At 49.1% G+C, this 14,089-nt stretch overlaps 1 protein-coding gene across 1 annotated transcript in view; it reads right to left on the bottom strand.

The window, feature by feature from the left end:
- The window catches only part of ELOVL2 (ELOVL fatty acid elongase 2), a 46,569-nt gene that overhangs the window by 10,328 nt on the left and 22,152 nt on the right, over positions 1-14,089 (bottom strand). The window contains exons 2-3 of the mRNA NM_001083517.1: positions 7,435-7,498; positions 1,458-1,645 (exon numbers count right to left, since the gene is read on the bottom strand). Coding sequence (NP_001076986.1) covers positions 1,458-1,645; positions 7,435-7,498 — 252 coding nt within the window. The remainder of the gene's footprint in view (positions 1-1,457; positions 1,646-7,434; positions 7,499-14,089) is intronic.

Raw genomic sequence — 14,089 nt, 5'->3', positions numbered from 1 at the left:
GTTGCGGACTTCGTCCTGCCTCATAGGACTGACTGTCTCCTGCACTTGCACGAGTCTGTGAGCTCTTCGAGAACAGGAACCACCTCTGACCTCGCTGTGGCCCCTGGGCCGCAACGAGTGTGGGCTCGCTGAGTGCCGGCTGAACAGAACTGACGTCCTGACGCCCAGGAGGGAGTGAGGCAGGACAGACGTAGCGTCTCCATCTTACAGCTAAGCTGGCTGAGTGAGTCCCCCAGGGCCGCAGAGGACGTGGAGAGCCGCCACTGCGCTCGGGCCTCCTGCCTCCGCTGCGCCGACGCCTCCCGCGGGGCTCGCACCTCTGACCGAGTGAGCCCGCCAGGCGGGCCCTGCAGACGCGTGGCCGCTGAGACCCGCCCTGGGAAGAGTGCCTCTCCCTGCTGCACAGGGAGGAATAAGCCCGTAAATTACTCTCTCGCAAGAGAAAACTAAAATTGAGCCAGGAGGGAAACTAAAATGCAAGTTCCCCGTTTAGACTCAGGTGGTGTGATTTTAGAGCTGTCAGGGTGGCCTTCCTGACCTCAAGCTCTGCCACCTGCACTCTGATGCCTCCAGTCCCATAATTAGCGTTTCAAAACATTTTAGATGATGGTTATTAACCATCATTAGGATGGTGCCTATTAGGCTAATTAAACACAGATTAAAAACAAGGGGTGAGAGGGCCTGTTTTAGACAAGAATTTATTTCCATTCAGAATCCAAGGAGCCCAGGAAGGCAGCTATGTGTGTGCCACTGTTAGCCATTTATAATATATATGAATGATTTTATCCTAATTTTTCTCCAAAAAGATTCTGTTTTAGTTTTCTCTCTCTCGAGGTTTATTTAACACTTTAAGATTTCCTCTTGTATTACAGTAAATACCCTTTGGCTGTGTAGGCAGGGCCATCATTACTTGTTCTTTTTCTTGTGAAATCACTCAGGTTTGGCAGATTATAAAGGAATAGGGAAGACATGATGCAATGCAGGCTACTATAGCCAAGCTGGGATGTCACCCCAGGCCTCCGGGAGGTGGTCCTCAGGACACACAGTGGCCCGGAGATTCAAGGAGCATCCTTTAAGGGATATGTTTGCATTTCAGTCAGACTAACTGTATTTAATGTTTAATTGAAAAAAATACTGTTACTCAATAGCTCAGGCAAACCAGTTTAACTTTTCTAAGCCTCAGTATGGTAATCTATAAAAGGAGAAAACAATAATACATGATCTTTAAGCCCATTCAGATCTAAATTGTGACTTTAAATTACAACTAAAGACTAAGGACTAAAGAAATAGGTCTAAATTACAATAAGAAAAATTCAAGTTAGAAACAAAGACTTCCACCCATGTGGAAGGAATAATATCAGATGCTGGAACAGCTTCTTGAGATATTAAAGATCAGTATTGATAGAAACCGTGGAAAGTTCTGGAATGCCAGACGTAACTGTTTTGTGGACACTTACCTCTGCCAGCATGTATGCGGAGAGAAGTGTGATTCCAAGATTGTACAAGGTGAGGATGCCCCTGAGGGAAAGAGCAGGTCTGTTCCTCATGCATCTGTTGCCCAGCCATATCAACAGCAGGTATAAAACAGTGAGAGAAAAGGTAGGGAGGTAGGAGTCCAGCATGAACCACCCTCTGACTCGAGAATCTGAAAAGAAACACACAGTGAGAATCCCACAGAGCACCCTGCGTGCTTAGTAAGGAGATGCCGTCTCGTGCGCTGCGTGTGTCGCACCAGGCCCAGCAGGGAACCGTGGGCCGCAGCGTGAGCAAGCTGGATTCGGGTTCCATTCGGAAGAAGAAACCAGTGGGGCTGAAATAGTTAAGGAAGGTTCCACGGCGCCAACAGGGCTTAGGCCGAACACGCAGTGACAAATCAGAGAGGTGGGAAGTGACGGTTCTCGATGTCTAAGTGGCAGAGTCCTGTGTTTACGCTCAGTAAGCAGCAGGCATGTGTATTACGCTGTCCCACACAAACGGCTAAGCAAGCGTCAGCACCTGCAGGAGGCCATCGGGCAGTCAGCAGCTGTCAGGACGTGAATCCACACCCAGCTCCTGGGTCACTGCACCTTGCTGCTGCCTCCACGGAGCAGCTCTGGGAGGCGGGACAGAGCACACGTCCATACTGCGCCCTAGCTCCTAGCACCCGCACCCCCTGGAATCAGCTTAGCATCACTATAGAAACCAGGAGTGGTTAGAGTCCAGCTGGTCCAAACAGGGCAGCGGGATTACAGGAGGGCGAGGGCGAGAGGCTGGAACGAGCCTTGGAGCTGAGGGTTTGGAATGGAGAACAGGAAACAAACCAAGGATCCAAATCTGATCGTGGACCAAGAGTACGCACAGCCAGGAGGCAAGTGTCCCTCACTCTGGAGAGTGAACACGTACAAACCTAAAGAAGCTTTTCATGAAGATGGCACCAAAGGCGAAGAAGGAAGCCCCTACCCCTCCTAAAGCCAAAGCCAAAGCAAAGGCTTTGAGGCCAAGAAAGCTGTGCTGAAAGGCATCCACAGCCACAAACAAAGACCGGACGTCACCCACCTTCCAGTGGCCCAGAACACTGTGGCTCAGGAGGCAGCTCAAACATTCTCGAAGAGCGCCCCCAAGAGAAACAAACTGGACCACTGTGCCATCGTCAAGTTCCCCCTCACCACCAAGTCAGCCGTGAAGAAGACAGAAGACCACACCACACGGGTGTCCACTGTGGGTGTCAAGGCCAACAAGCGCCCAATCCAACAGGCTGTGGAGAAGCCCTCTAATGCTGACGTGGCCGAGGTCAACACCCTGATCAGGCCTGATGGAGAGGAGAAGGCATATGTTTGACTGGCTCCGGACTATGATGCTTGGATGTTGCCAACAAAATTGGGATCATGTAAACTGAGAGTTGGGCTCTAAAGAAAGCTGAGCACCAAAGAATTGATGCTTTTGAACTGTGGTGTGGCAGAACACTCTTGAGAGTCCCTTGGACTGCAAGGAGATCCAACCAATCCATCCTAAAGGAAATCAGTCCTGAATATTCATTGGAAGGACTGACGCTGAAGCTGAAACTCGAATACTTTGGCCACCTGATGCAAACAACTGACTCATTTGAAAAGACCTGATGCTGGGAAAGACTGAAGGCAGGAGGAGGGGGCGGCAGAGGATGAGATGGTTGGACGGTATCACTGATTCAATGGACATGAATTAGAGCAAGCTCTGGGAGTTGGTCAGGGACAGGGAAGCCTGGCGTGCTGCAGTCCATGGGGTCACAAAGAATCAAGACACAGTTGAGCGACTGAACTGAACTGAAACGGAGTCCAGCTAGATAATTCCAAATATAAAAGTTTTCACTATTAAAAAAAACAACCTAAAGAAAACATACACAATAGAACTATAATACAGTCAGTAATTAGAAAATAACTGGAGGCACAAAGTGATTTTTGTTCTCTGTTCTGCTCCTTTTTGTTGTAGTCTAGAGAGAGAAAATGGTTTGGCCCAGAATTATGAGAACTTCACACTGACTCCGATCTCTGTAAACAGAGCTGTTGGAGCTGGGTTCTCCCTTTCTGGGATCCCTCTGGTCCCCAGAGCCCCAGTTCCCCTTCTGCTCCCTGCCACCCCACCCAGCCCCAGGCCCTCCACATCCCGTCCTGCAGAGCACAGTTTCTATGAGCCAAGTGCCTTCTCGAGCTCTGTGGCATCACTGATGCTGTTAACTTCCCGCATCTGTGACGGAGCTGAAAGGTAAGGGGAGCGTTCCTGCAGGTAACAAGTTATCTTTTGCACAAGGGGCTCATAACCATCTGTCCTGAGGTCTGCACACCGTGCCACTTCCTAATGTCCACCTCCACATCTAAAGCCTGCGTGTCCTTCAAGGCCCACGTCAAGGGCCTGGCCTCTGAAGGAAGCCACTTCCCACTGCTCTTCCATAACTACAACTCTTCAGTGTAACAAAACAGTGATCAATTTACAGTTTGCATGTTATCATGGCGATAGTGTGTGTGCTGGTCGCTCAGTCGTGTCCAACTCTTCACGACCCCATGGGCTGTAGCTTGCCAGGGTCCTTTGTTCATGGGATTTCCCAGGCAAGAATACTCGAGTGGGTTCCTTCTCCAGGGGATCTTCTTGACCCAGGGATTGAACCCAGGTCTCCTGCATTGCAGGCAGATTCTTAACCATCTGAGCCACCAGGGAAGCCCGTGTGGTTATAGCATTGTTTTTATAATGAACATTTGCTGAGCACTGATTCTGTGCCACACACAGACCTAAAGCCTTTTATATGTGTTAACTTAAAATTCTCAAAACAATCTAATTATATAGGTGATCTTATTTTGAACAGCTATATAGAGGTGTCATTGCCATATACAAAAAACCCTGCACACTTTTCCTGTGTACAATCTGATGAGTTTGCTACTGCTAAGTCACTTCAGTCGTGTCCGACTCTGTGCGACCCCATAGACAGAAGCCCACCAGGCTCCCCCGTCCCTGGGATTCTCCAGGCAAGAACACTGGAGTGGGTTGCCATTTCCTTCTCCAATGCAGGAAAGTGGAAAGTGAAAGTGAAGTCGCTCAGTTGTGTCCGACTCTTATCGACCCCATGGACTACAGCCTACCAGGCTCCTCCGTCCATGGGATTTTCCAGGCAAGAGTACTGGAGTGGGGTGCCATTCATATGCAAACCCCTGTGCTGCCAACACCACAGTCAAGGTGATGGATAACTCCATCCTATAGGTGGAATTATCTCTGGTTTACAATAGAGAAAAACTGAGTAAAACAGTTAAGTAACTTGCACTAAACCCTACCCTGCTCTGCTTATGGTATTGAGTTAAACAGTGTCCCCCAGAAAGGTGTGTTCAGGTCCAAACTCCTGGTCTCTGTAGATGCGGTCCTACTGAGAAATAGGGCCTCTGCAGACACAAACCGGCTAACGTGAGGCTGTACCAGGTGAGGTGGGCCCTGCTCAGGGAACTGTGTCCTGATAAGAAGGGGAGGTGCAGGAGGAGAAGGCCACGTGGAGACGGAGGCAGAGACAGGGGTGATGGAGCGATGGAGCTCCAGGGCAGCGGCCGGAAAGCCCTGAGCGGGAGGTGTGGACAGAGCGCTCCCGGAAGCGCAGGGCGGGCAAGGCTCTGCTGACACCGTGTTTCCAGAACAGGGAGAGAATGAACTGCTGTTGTCTTAAGCCGCACAGTCTGTGGGAGTTTTGCTACGACAGCCCCGGAAACGAACACATGCGGTTGACTTCCGCGCTTTCTGTCTCAGAGGTTGTGGTTTCAGGCCCCAGCCAGTGTACTCTGAGAGGTGAGACTACCTTGTATTTCTACTCAGTCTCACTCATAACTTACAGCTGCTTAGTGTGGCGGTGAAGGGGACAGTCATCAAACGCATGCCCGCCGACAGGTCAAGTACGTGATGCAGTGCTCAAGGCTGTGACTGTCTTGTGTCACAGTCCTGTAAACAATGGCCATGGTTGTTAGGGAGGCTCACAATTGCCCTAACCAAAACTCAGGACCGAGCACTTATAAATCATCGTCTTTGGGACCTGAGACGTTAACTCTGCAGCGGGGTCAGGTATTTGCCCAGAACAATCTCTCTGGATGGTGCCAACATGGCACGGGTACAGCCGGAAAAGGCTTGGGGACGCCTGTCGGTTCCCCAGGGGATTTGCCACACGATTTCAGCCCACCCACTTCTCAAGGGAGAGGAGGGTGCCTGCCGGCCGGGAGGCTCAGCCTCCTGTCACCACGGACGTCACCTGATCAGCGGTCAACTGTCAACCTCACAGTCTCCTCGCAGCAAAGGAAATTTCCATAAAAATGACCCAAACTGAGCAAACAACTGCAATCCCGTCCTTAACTGCTCCTGTCCACGTAATTCCAGGTGACAGTGGCCTCACTGATGCCAAAGCTCAGTGTGACCTTGGCTCAGACACTGCCTGTTAAGTCTCTGGTGGAGACGTCACGTGCTGGCCCGTCACCCGGAAGCCCCGTGTGCCTGCTGGAGTGCCATGCCCTCGACACTGCCTGCTACAGCAGTGCCGCAGAGGGCACGTCACACAAAGCGGGCTACGAGCGACCGACATCCCACTCTGCCCGCCCCACGGCGTCATCACAAGGAGGAAATGGAAAACAAAACGAAGACCAAAGACAATGTGAATACACAGATGAGTATATTTGAAAGCTCTCTACAATCAGAGTAGCATCTCACTAACACTATGCAAGTGGTCACGCTCAGGACAGTTTACGCAGCCTGTGTCCCAGCATGATTCTATTTAAAGATTCTGAGAAACTGGAAAACCTCATTTCCCTCTCCTCCCGCCCCCTAATGCTGAGCAGACAACTTGTAAATTCTCCAGCTTTGTGAACCAGCAAGGCTCAAGGGAAACAAAAGCATGCTCTTGAGACTTTCCTCATTTATTTGCAAAATATATAGTGTCTAATAGGTTCCTAGGACCGTTAAGACACCGTGGAGATACCAGTCATGGGTCCTGTCCTCATGGAAGAAAGAGCTATTAATCAAGTGCATGAAGGAAATAAACAGAAGCTGAAACAGAGCATAATGAGAGGTTTAAGAGTCGCTGCTTTTGAGGGCAGATCTCCGCCGTCCTGGTGAGGGAAAGGCTATCTGAGGAGGGGACGGTTAAGCGGACATCTGACAGTGTAAGAAGGAGCTGACCGTGCTGGGGAGCAGCAGCATAGGAATGAATTTTACACTCAGAGGAAGGAAAAGATGTCTAGAGCATGGGGAGAGTGGACAGCTGGGGCCGGACAGTACAGGGCTGCGTAGCCCACGAGGAGCTGGGTTTTATCCTGAGGACGCAGGGAAGACCTGATGGGTTTTAAGCTAGAGTGCTGCACAATATGACTTAGGCTTTTGAAGTCTTACTGCAGCTGCCACTGAGCAGACGATGAGGAAGGGCAGCCGCGTCAGGAGGCCCCCTGTGGTCTGAGTGGGTGGTGATGGATGAACCACCAGGACCCTCCGGATGGCTGGGAGCTGAGGAGTCTGAACCGTGGCTCTGGGCAGGGAAAGCCCAGAGTGTCTAGAGGGAGTCTATCGGACAGGGAGGGGCAGAGAGACCTGTGTGAGGATGTGGGAGGCGGGTGGAGGAGGGGAAGAGAGGAAGAAGCAGGCTTGGAAGGAAAGGACTGCCACCATGGCAGCTGCGGAGGGACCAGAGACGCGGATGGCACTGCGCTGTGTTCCTGCCCCCAGGAGAGGCTGGAGGGCAGGAGGCGGGGGCCCTGCAGGGACGAGGGAGGGGCGGCAGGTCTCTCAGGGGAGGAGGGGTCCCGGGGGGAGGGGCAGCAGGTCTCTCAGGGGAGGAGGGGCCCCGGGGGGAGGGGCGGCAGGTCTCTCAGGGGAGGCGCCAGACTGTTCCCCAGACACCTGCAAGGGCACCATCCTCTTCTCTAACTAGACGGTGCTCCTTCCACATTGAGTTCTCAAGTTCTCACTCACCCCGAGGTCCAAACATATTGTCCAAAAAAGCATTGACTTCATCATCAAAGGCCTTTAGATGCTCCTGAAAAGACAAAGAAAAAATGATTTAAGCAGATGCTTCTGGAATCTCTCAAAATGAACCACTGCCAACAACACACGGTTGACAGAATCCAAGGGTCCTGGCCTCGGGGACTTTTGACTGCGGAGATTTACGGGAGGTGGACCAGGGATGCGGCCTCACCATCACCAGCCTGTAAGGACTGGGAAGGAAACAGTTTCTCTTTCCATTTCTTAGGTAAAAGGAGTCCTGGAGGACAGTTTGGAACCTTCAAACGCTGAAGGGTGACTGACTGTCCCATGTCCTTTGAGGATGCTTAGAGAGGTAGAAGCTTCTCCACAAACAACTCCTACCGTTGCAGTTCCTGGGCTATGCGCAAACCACATGGAAGTCTACACCCGCAGGACACACACAACATCTGTGTGCAAGCCACAGGGAGAGTCTACACCTGCAGGATGCACATAACATCTGTGTGCAAGCCAGAGGGAGAGTCTACACCCGCAGGATGCACATAACATCTGTGTGCAAGCCGCAGGGAGAGTCTACACCTGCAGGACGCATCTAACGTCTGTGGGAAAGCTGCAGGGAGAGTCTACACCTGCAGGACGCATCTAACGTCTGTGGGCAAGCCGCAGGGAGAGTCTACACCCATAGGATGCACGTAACGTCTGTGGGCAAGCCACAGAGAGTCTACACTCGCAGGATGTGTGAAATATCTGTGTGCAAGCCACAGGTAGAGTCTACACCCACAGGACACAACCTAATATTAAAGAAAAATTCAGCTGAACTGTATTTCACAAAGCTAAACATAAAACCACAAAGACAACTCGTTTTTCAAGGAAGGAAATTAGGTACTATGGCTATTTTTCCCATTGTCTTTATGTTTTGTTTTTCAAAACATTTTCAGTACATTAGCATCCATTTACTATTACAATAGATAGTGTCACTAGGGTACCCCAAATTAATTACTGCCACTTTAGTGGGTTCAGGGTGGGACTGGAGAGTTTCTGCTAAGCATCAGGTAGCTGATAAACTGGCTGCTGGCCCCTCTTCACGCTGGAGTGCCATCATACCACTCAGAATACCTGCTCAGGTGTTCCCTTCCCCTGCTGCTAAGGTCTGGAGCACCTCCTCCAGGAAAGGCAGGAAGAGATGAACAATGCACAGTGTTCCTAGGAAAGGGAACTCTGACAAGGATTTCAGGTGAGTGGACTGGTCTCTGACAGCAAGTGAGTTTCCTGGATGGTTGTCAGGAAGTTCACGCAGAACATTCTCCCTAATCAACAGCTGGTGTGCAGTCAAACGCAGTTTATTCTCAAAGAAAATCTAAGTGCCACAGAGGAGACTCAGAGAAGAAGATGTGTGTGTTGGTGATCAGCACTTACTGTCTGCACCTGTCCCACATTCATGAAATTGATCTGGAGGGAATTTCAAGGAAACATAGGTCTCTGGGAACCTCAGGCAGCTTGGGGAGGAGGATGAGGATGAAAGACGAGCATTTATGAGCACCCACGACTTGCTGACCAGTGAATTAGGACCTTTATTACTTCACTGTATCTCTATGGAAAGTATATAGACTCAACTGGGTTTCCTTGGTGGCTCAGTGGGAAAGAGTCCACCTGCCAGTGCCGGAGACACGGGTTTGATCCCTGGTCTGGGAAGACCCCACATGCGGCGGAGCAACTAAGCCCGCACGCCTCAGCTACTGAGCCTGGGCTGTGTGCCTGGAGCCCGTGCTCTGCAACAAAAAGAGGCCTCAATGAGAAGCCCGCGCACCACAGCTACAGAGGAGTCCCTCTTGCCCCAGCTAGAGACAAGCCCACACAGCAATGAAGACCCAGCACAGCCAAAAATATATAAATAGATAAATTAGAAAAAAAAAAAAAAAAACCAACTATCTGAACTAAACCCACTTTGGAAGATTTTAAATAGGGTTTTTATCTTTGGTTTCCATGAGGGACATCCTGGGAGACCTCCAGATTGGGGAAAGGTCAGTTACCTAACATCTCAAGGTGAAACGGTTTTATTTGCACTGCTGTCCAAATAGGGCAGACCTGTCTAGAGGCCTCTCATTCCCAAGCAAAGAAGGTTAACCTCACTGATGTACCCACCCTCACAACAAACACCAACGAAATCTTTTCCATTGCCACATCTACCCACAATGCTTAAACTTTCCCAGTTTGTTTGCTAGCATTCAAAATCCATCTTCCAGTGTCAGCAGATCTAATACAATGCTGAAAGTCACAAGGCTTGTATTACTTCTATTATCTTTCAGAAATTCAGTCACAATGGAGGAAAACAGAAACAAAAGAAAAGCTAAGAAGAGAAGACAGGAAGAGTAAACAGAATGAAAGATAACTATGAATGAATTCTTTGTCATTAACTTCATGATTTATTAACCAATTTTCTGGACATTACCATGTATCAGCACCATGTTAGATGCTGACATATGAAGTCAAATGAGGCATGGCCCTTATCGTCACATAGGCTAACAGACAAGTCATCAGTAATTGGGGGTCAGTTTCTTAAGTATGATAGGAAGGGTTAACAGCGGTGTGCTGTAAGAACCACGAGAAAGGAAATGTTGCCGCTGCTGCTGCTGCTAAGTCGCTTCAGTCGTGTCCGACTCTGTGCGACCCCATAGACGGCAGCCCACCAGGCACCTCCATCCCTGGGATTCTCCAGGCAAGAACACTGGAGTGGGTTGCCATTTCCTTCTCCAATGCATGAAAGTGAAAAGTGAAAGCGAAGTCACTCCAGCCATAAAAAAGCGTCCTTGAGTATATTGTTCATAATTACATGAATAAAAAGGGAAAGAAGGTTGTTCCCAAGGTGGGGGGCGGGGGGAGTCCTGGGTTTTCCTGGTGGCAAAGAAGGTGGTAAAGAATCCACCTGCCAAGACAGGAGACACGGGTTTGATCTTTGGTCCAGGAAGATCCCACATGCTGCAGAGCAACTAATAAACCCATGGGCCACAACCACTGAGCCTGTGCTCGAGAGCCCAGGGAGCCACAACTACTGAAGCCTACTCTCTGCGACGAGAGAAGCTGCTGCGATGAGAAGCCCAAGCACCGAAACTAGAGTCGGCCCTGCTTGCCCCGACTAGAGAAAAGCCTGCACAGCAACGAAAACCCAGCACAGCCAAATAAATAAATAGTTTAAAAAAAATAAACATACTTTAAAAAAAAAAAGAAAAATCCTGCCATCTGTGACAACGTGGGTGGACCTTGAGGGCGTGATGCTAGGTGAACAGATAAGTCAGAGAGAGAAACAAATACCATATGATCTCACTTACGTACGGAATCTGAAAGAAACAAAACCAAACCGAGATACAGAGAACAGATCGCTGGTTGCCAGAGGTGGGGGCTGGGAGGTGGGAGAAGCGCTGAAGGGGTCAAAAGGTACAAACTTTCAGTTATTAAACGAGATTGAGCCCCAGCGATGCAACGTGCAGCATGGTGACCACAGTCAGCAACACTGTGTTGGCACCACCGTGCGTAAAATAGACAGCTCGTGGGAAGCCGCTACACAGCACAGGAGGCTCCGCTCAGTGCTCGGTGACGACCTAGATGAGTGGCTGGGGGGAGTGGGGCAGGGGAGATGTGTATACTTATGGCTGCTGGCTGGGCTTCCCTGGTGGCTCAGATGATAAAGAATCCCCTGCAATGCAGGAGACATGGGTTTGAGCCCTGGGTTGGGAAGATCCTTGGAGAAGGAAATGGCAAAACCCACTCCAGTATTCTTGCTGGAGAATCCCGTGGACAGAGGAACCTGACAGGCTACAGTCCATTGGGTCGCAGAGTCAGACATGACTGAGCAACTAACAGCAGGCCACTGTGGCTGATTCCCGCTGTCGTTCAACAGAAGCTAACGCAACACTGTAAAGCGATTATACTCCAATTTACAAAATAATAGCAATACTGTATTGAGTATTTGAAAGTTGCTAAGAGAGTAGATCTTAAAAGTTCTCATCACAAGAAAAAAATGGTAACTGTTCATGTTAACTAGACTTACTGTGGTGTTCATTTTGCAATATCTATAAATACCAGATCACTATACTGTACACCCGAAACAAAAGGAAAAATACTAGATTTCATTTAAATCTCTTATAAATTTAGCCTTCCAAGGAGGAGCTGCCGCTTTGTTGAGTTTTGAAGGATTCCAGGACATCGTCTAGACGAAGAGGAAGCAGCAGCAAACACACGGAGACGAGGCTCAGCTGGGAGACGCTCGTGGCCAGGGCCCCTGGTGACCTTTCTGACAGACAGAAGCAAAGCGAACCGGGGAAGGTCAGAAACCTGAGGACAATTACCTCTTTGGTTCTGAGTTCTTTAAAACAGTTATTGAGGATGCAGTTTAAAAAGACAAGGATGAGATGGCTTCGGAAGAACAAATCAGAGTTCCCACCGGGTCAGGAAAAGGTAAGCTGAAGTACAGAGTTGGGGCAGCGTTAGTCACCCAGGACGAACTCTGAGCAAAGGGTGAGAGCGGAGCCTGGGTACCGAGTTCGCAGCTGCACTCTGGGTCCGGCGTGTGGAAACACAGGCGGATCAATAGATAAACAGACTGTGATATAGCCTACAATGAAATACTAGTCTGCAACATAAAGGAATGAACTATTGATGCAAACACGTGTTGATGAATCTCAAAATTATGATGTTGCATTAAAGAAGCTAGACCCCCCCCAAAAAAATACACAGCTTCCATTTACATGAAATTCCAGAAAATAAAAAATTATCTGTGTGACACAAAATCAGTGGTTGCCCAGGGCAGCAGGAGAGAGGAGCAGAATAGCCTTCAAAAATGAGAGGGAAACAGGGAACATTTTCATACACACGTGTGAGAGAATTTCTAGCAGCAGAACGACACCCCAAGGTGTGCGAAGGGTGTTGTTCTTTAGGGAAAAAAATCTAGTGGGAAATGATTCCATATGGAAAGTAGCATTTACAGAGAAGAATAAAGAGCATCCGAAATGTCTCTACCTGATCACAGAGCCTCAACCCAGAGCCAGCTAACCTCCGCCCACCTGACCACATTCACTGCCACGCCAGCATTCCCTCCCACACCCCCAGCATCCCACCCCCGGAGCAGTGCTGGGGGTCACCCAGGTGACGCCTGAGCCCGCCTTCAGAGACCACCCATCGATATCACATCATCCTTCACTTTCACTCTACCTGAAGTACTGCGTCACTCATACAAGAAAGTTTGGGGACATCACCATAGATTTCTTTTTTAAAGCTTTCACTGAACACAACTAAAAGTTTTCCATGCTCTAATTTCATGCTCTTGAAATGTGCTTTGATTATAATCAAGGCTTCCCAGGTGGCCCAAGTGGTAAAGGACCTGCCTGTCAATGCAGGAGATGTAAGAGACGCACGTTCGATCCCTGGGTTGGGAAAATCCCCTGCAGGAGGGCATGGCAACCCACTCCAGTGCTCTTGCCTGGAGAATCTCCATGGACCGGGAACTGGGCAGGCATGGGGTCACAGAGTCAGACATGACTGAGGTGACTGAGCACAGCACCGAGCACTTCACTGCATATTCTACTCTGTGAAACTCACACTCACTGTACACTGTGAGTCTGCAACTGTACACTGGTTATGTGGCCACACATTTCACAGGCAGTTTAGTAATTACCTGTCTCTACAAACCCATTGGACAGCGTCTGCACTGTGGAAACAGAAATAAAATCACTTTTCCTTTTATGTGTTGTATCTGAATACAATATGCTGAAAGTGGCCTACTGAGGAAGAGTGCAGAGAAACTGGTGGCCCCTTTTGATCAGGATGCTGTATTTCTATTAAAGTATCAGAAGCCTGCATTCACACTCACACCAGTTAGTCACTGTCAACAAGCATTTCCAGGTACGTCTCATGTTGCGTGTGTGCATGCTCAGTCGTGTCCGATTCTTTGCGACTCCATGGACTGTGGTCAGCCAGGCTCCTCTGTCCATGGGATTTTAAAGGCAAGAGTACTAGAGCAGATTGCCATTATGCTGCTGCTGCTGCTGCTAAGTTCCTTCAGTCGTGTCTGACTCTTAGCCACCCCATGGACTGCAGCCCACCAGGCTCCTCCGTCCATGGGATTTTCCAGGCAAGAGTACTGGAGTGGGGTGCCATTGCCATCTCCGAGGTTGCCATTATGTTTCATGTTAATTGCTATTAAATTCAAGCTTTACCCATTCTATACTTACACAACTGATTTTTTTTTACTTGAATGGAATTTAGACCTTTATCCCTTTTGAATTTATCTTCATTTCTAGCCCCACCTTGTACTCTGAAGATTATGCAAACTCCAAATATTTATTTTCCCTTTGGGCTTAGTCACTTTTAAAGTCTCGGCACCTTTATTCAAATTACTAATTAAAACAAGTGGCATAGTCTGCGTGTTACAAACTGAATGTTTGTTTCTCTCATATTGGTATGTTGAAGCCTCTCCCCCAATGACAGGGCCTTTGGGAGATAATTAGATTTTGATGACCTGATGAGGGTGGGTCTTCATGATGGGATTAGTGCCCTAATTATATTAGATTCCCCTGCCAGTCGTTTTGCAAGTTATTACCTTCTCTTCAAGAATAAGGAAAGAAAACTGAACCAACATTATTTCTTTTATAAT

This window comes from Bos taurus, chromosome 23 (genome assembly GCF_002263795.3).
Source record: "Bos taurus isolate L1 Dominette 01449 registration number 42190680 breed Hereford chromosome 23, ARS-UCD2.0, whole genome shotgun sequence".
Taxonomy (NCBI): Eukaryota; Metazoa; Chordata; class Mammalia; order Artiodactyla; family Bovidae; genus Bos; species Bos taurus.
Note: the sequence above shows the minus strand (reverse complement) of the source record. Positions and strands in the feature narration are given on the sequence as shown.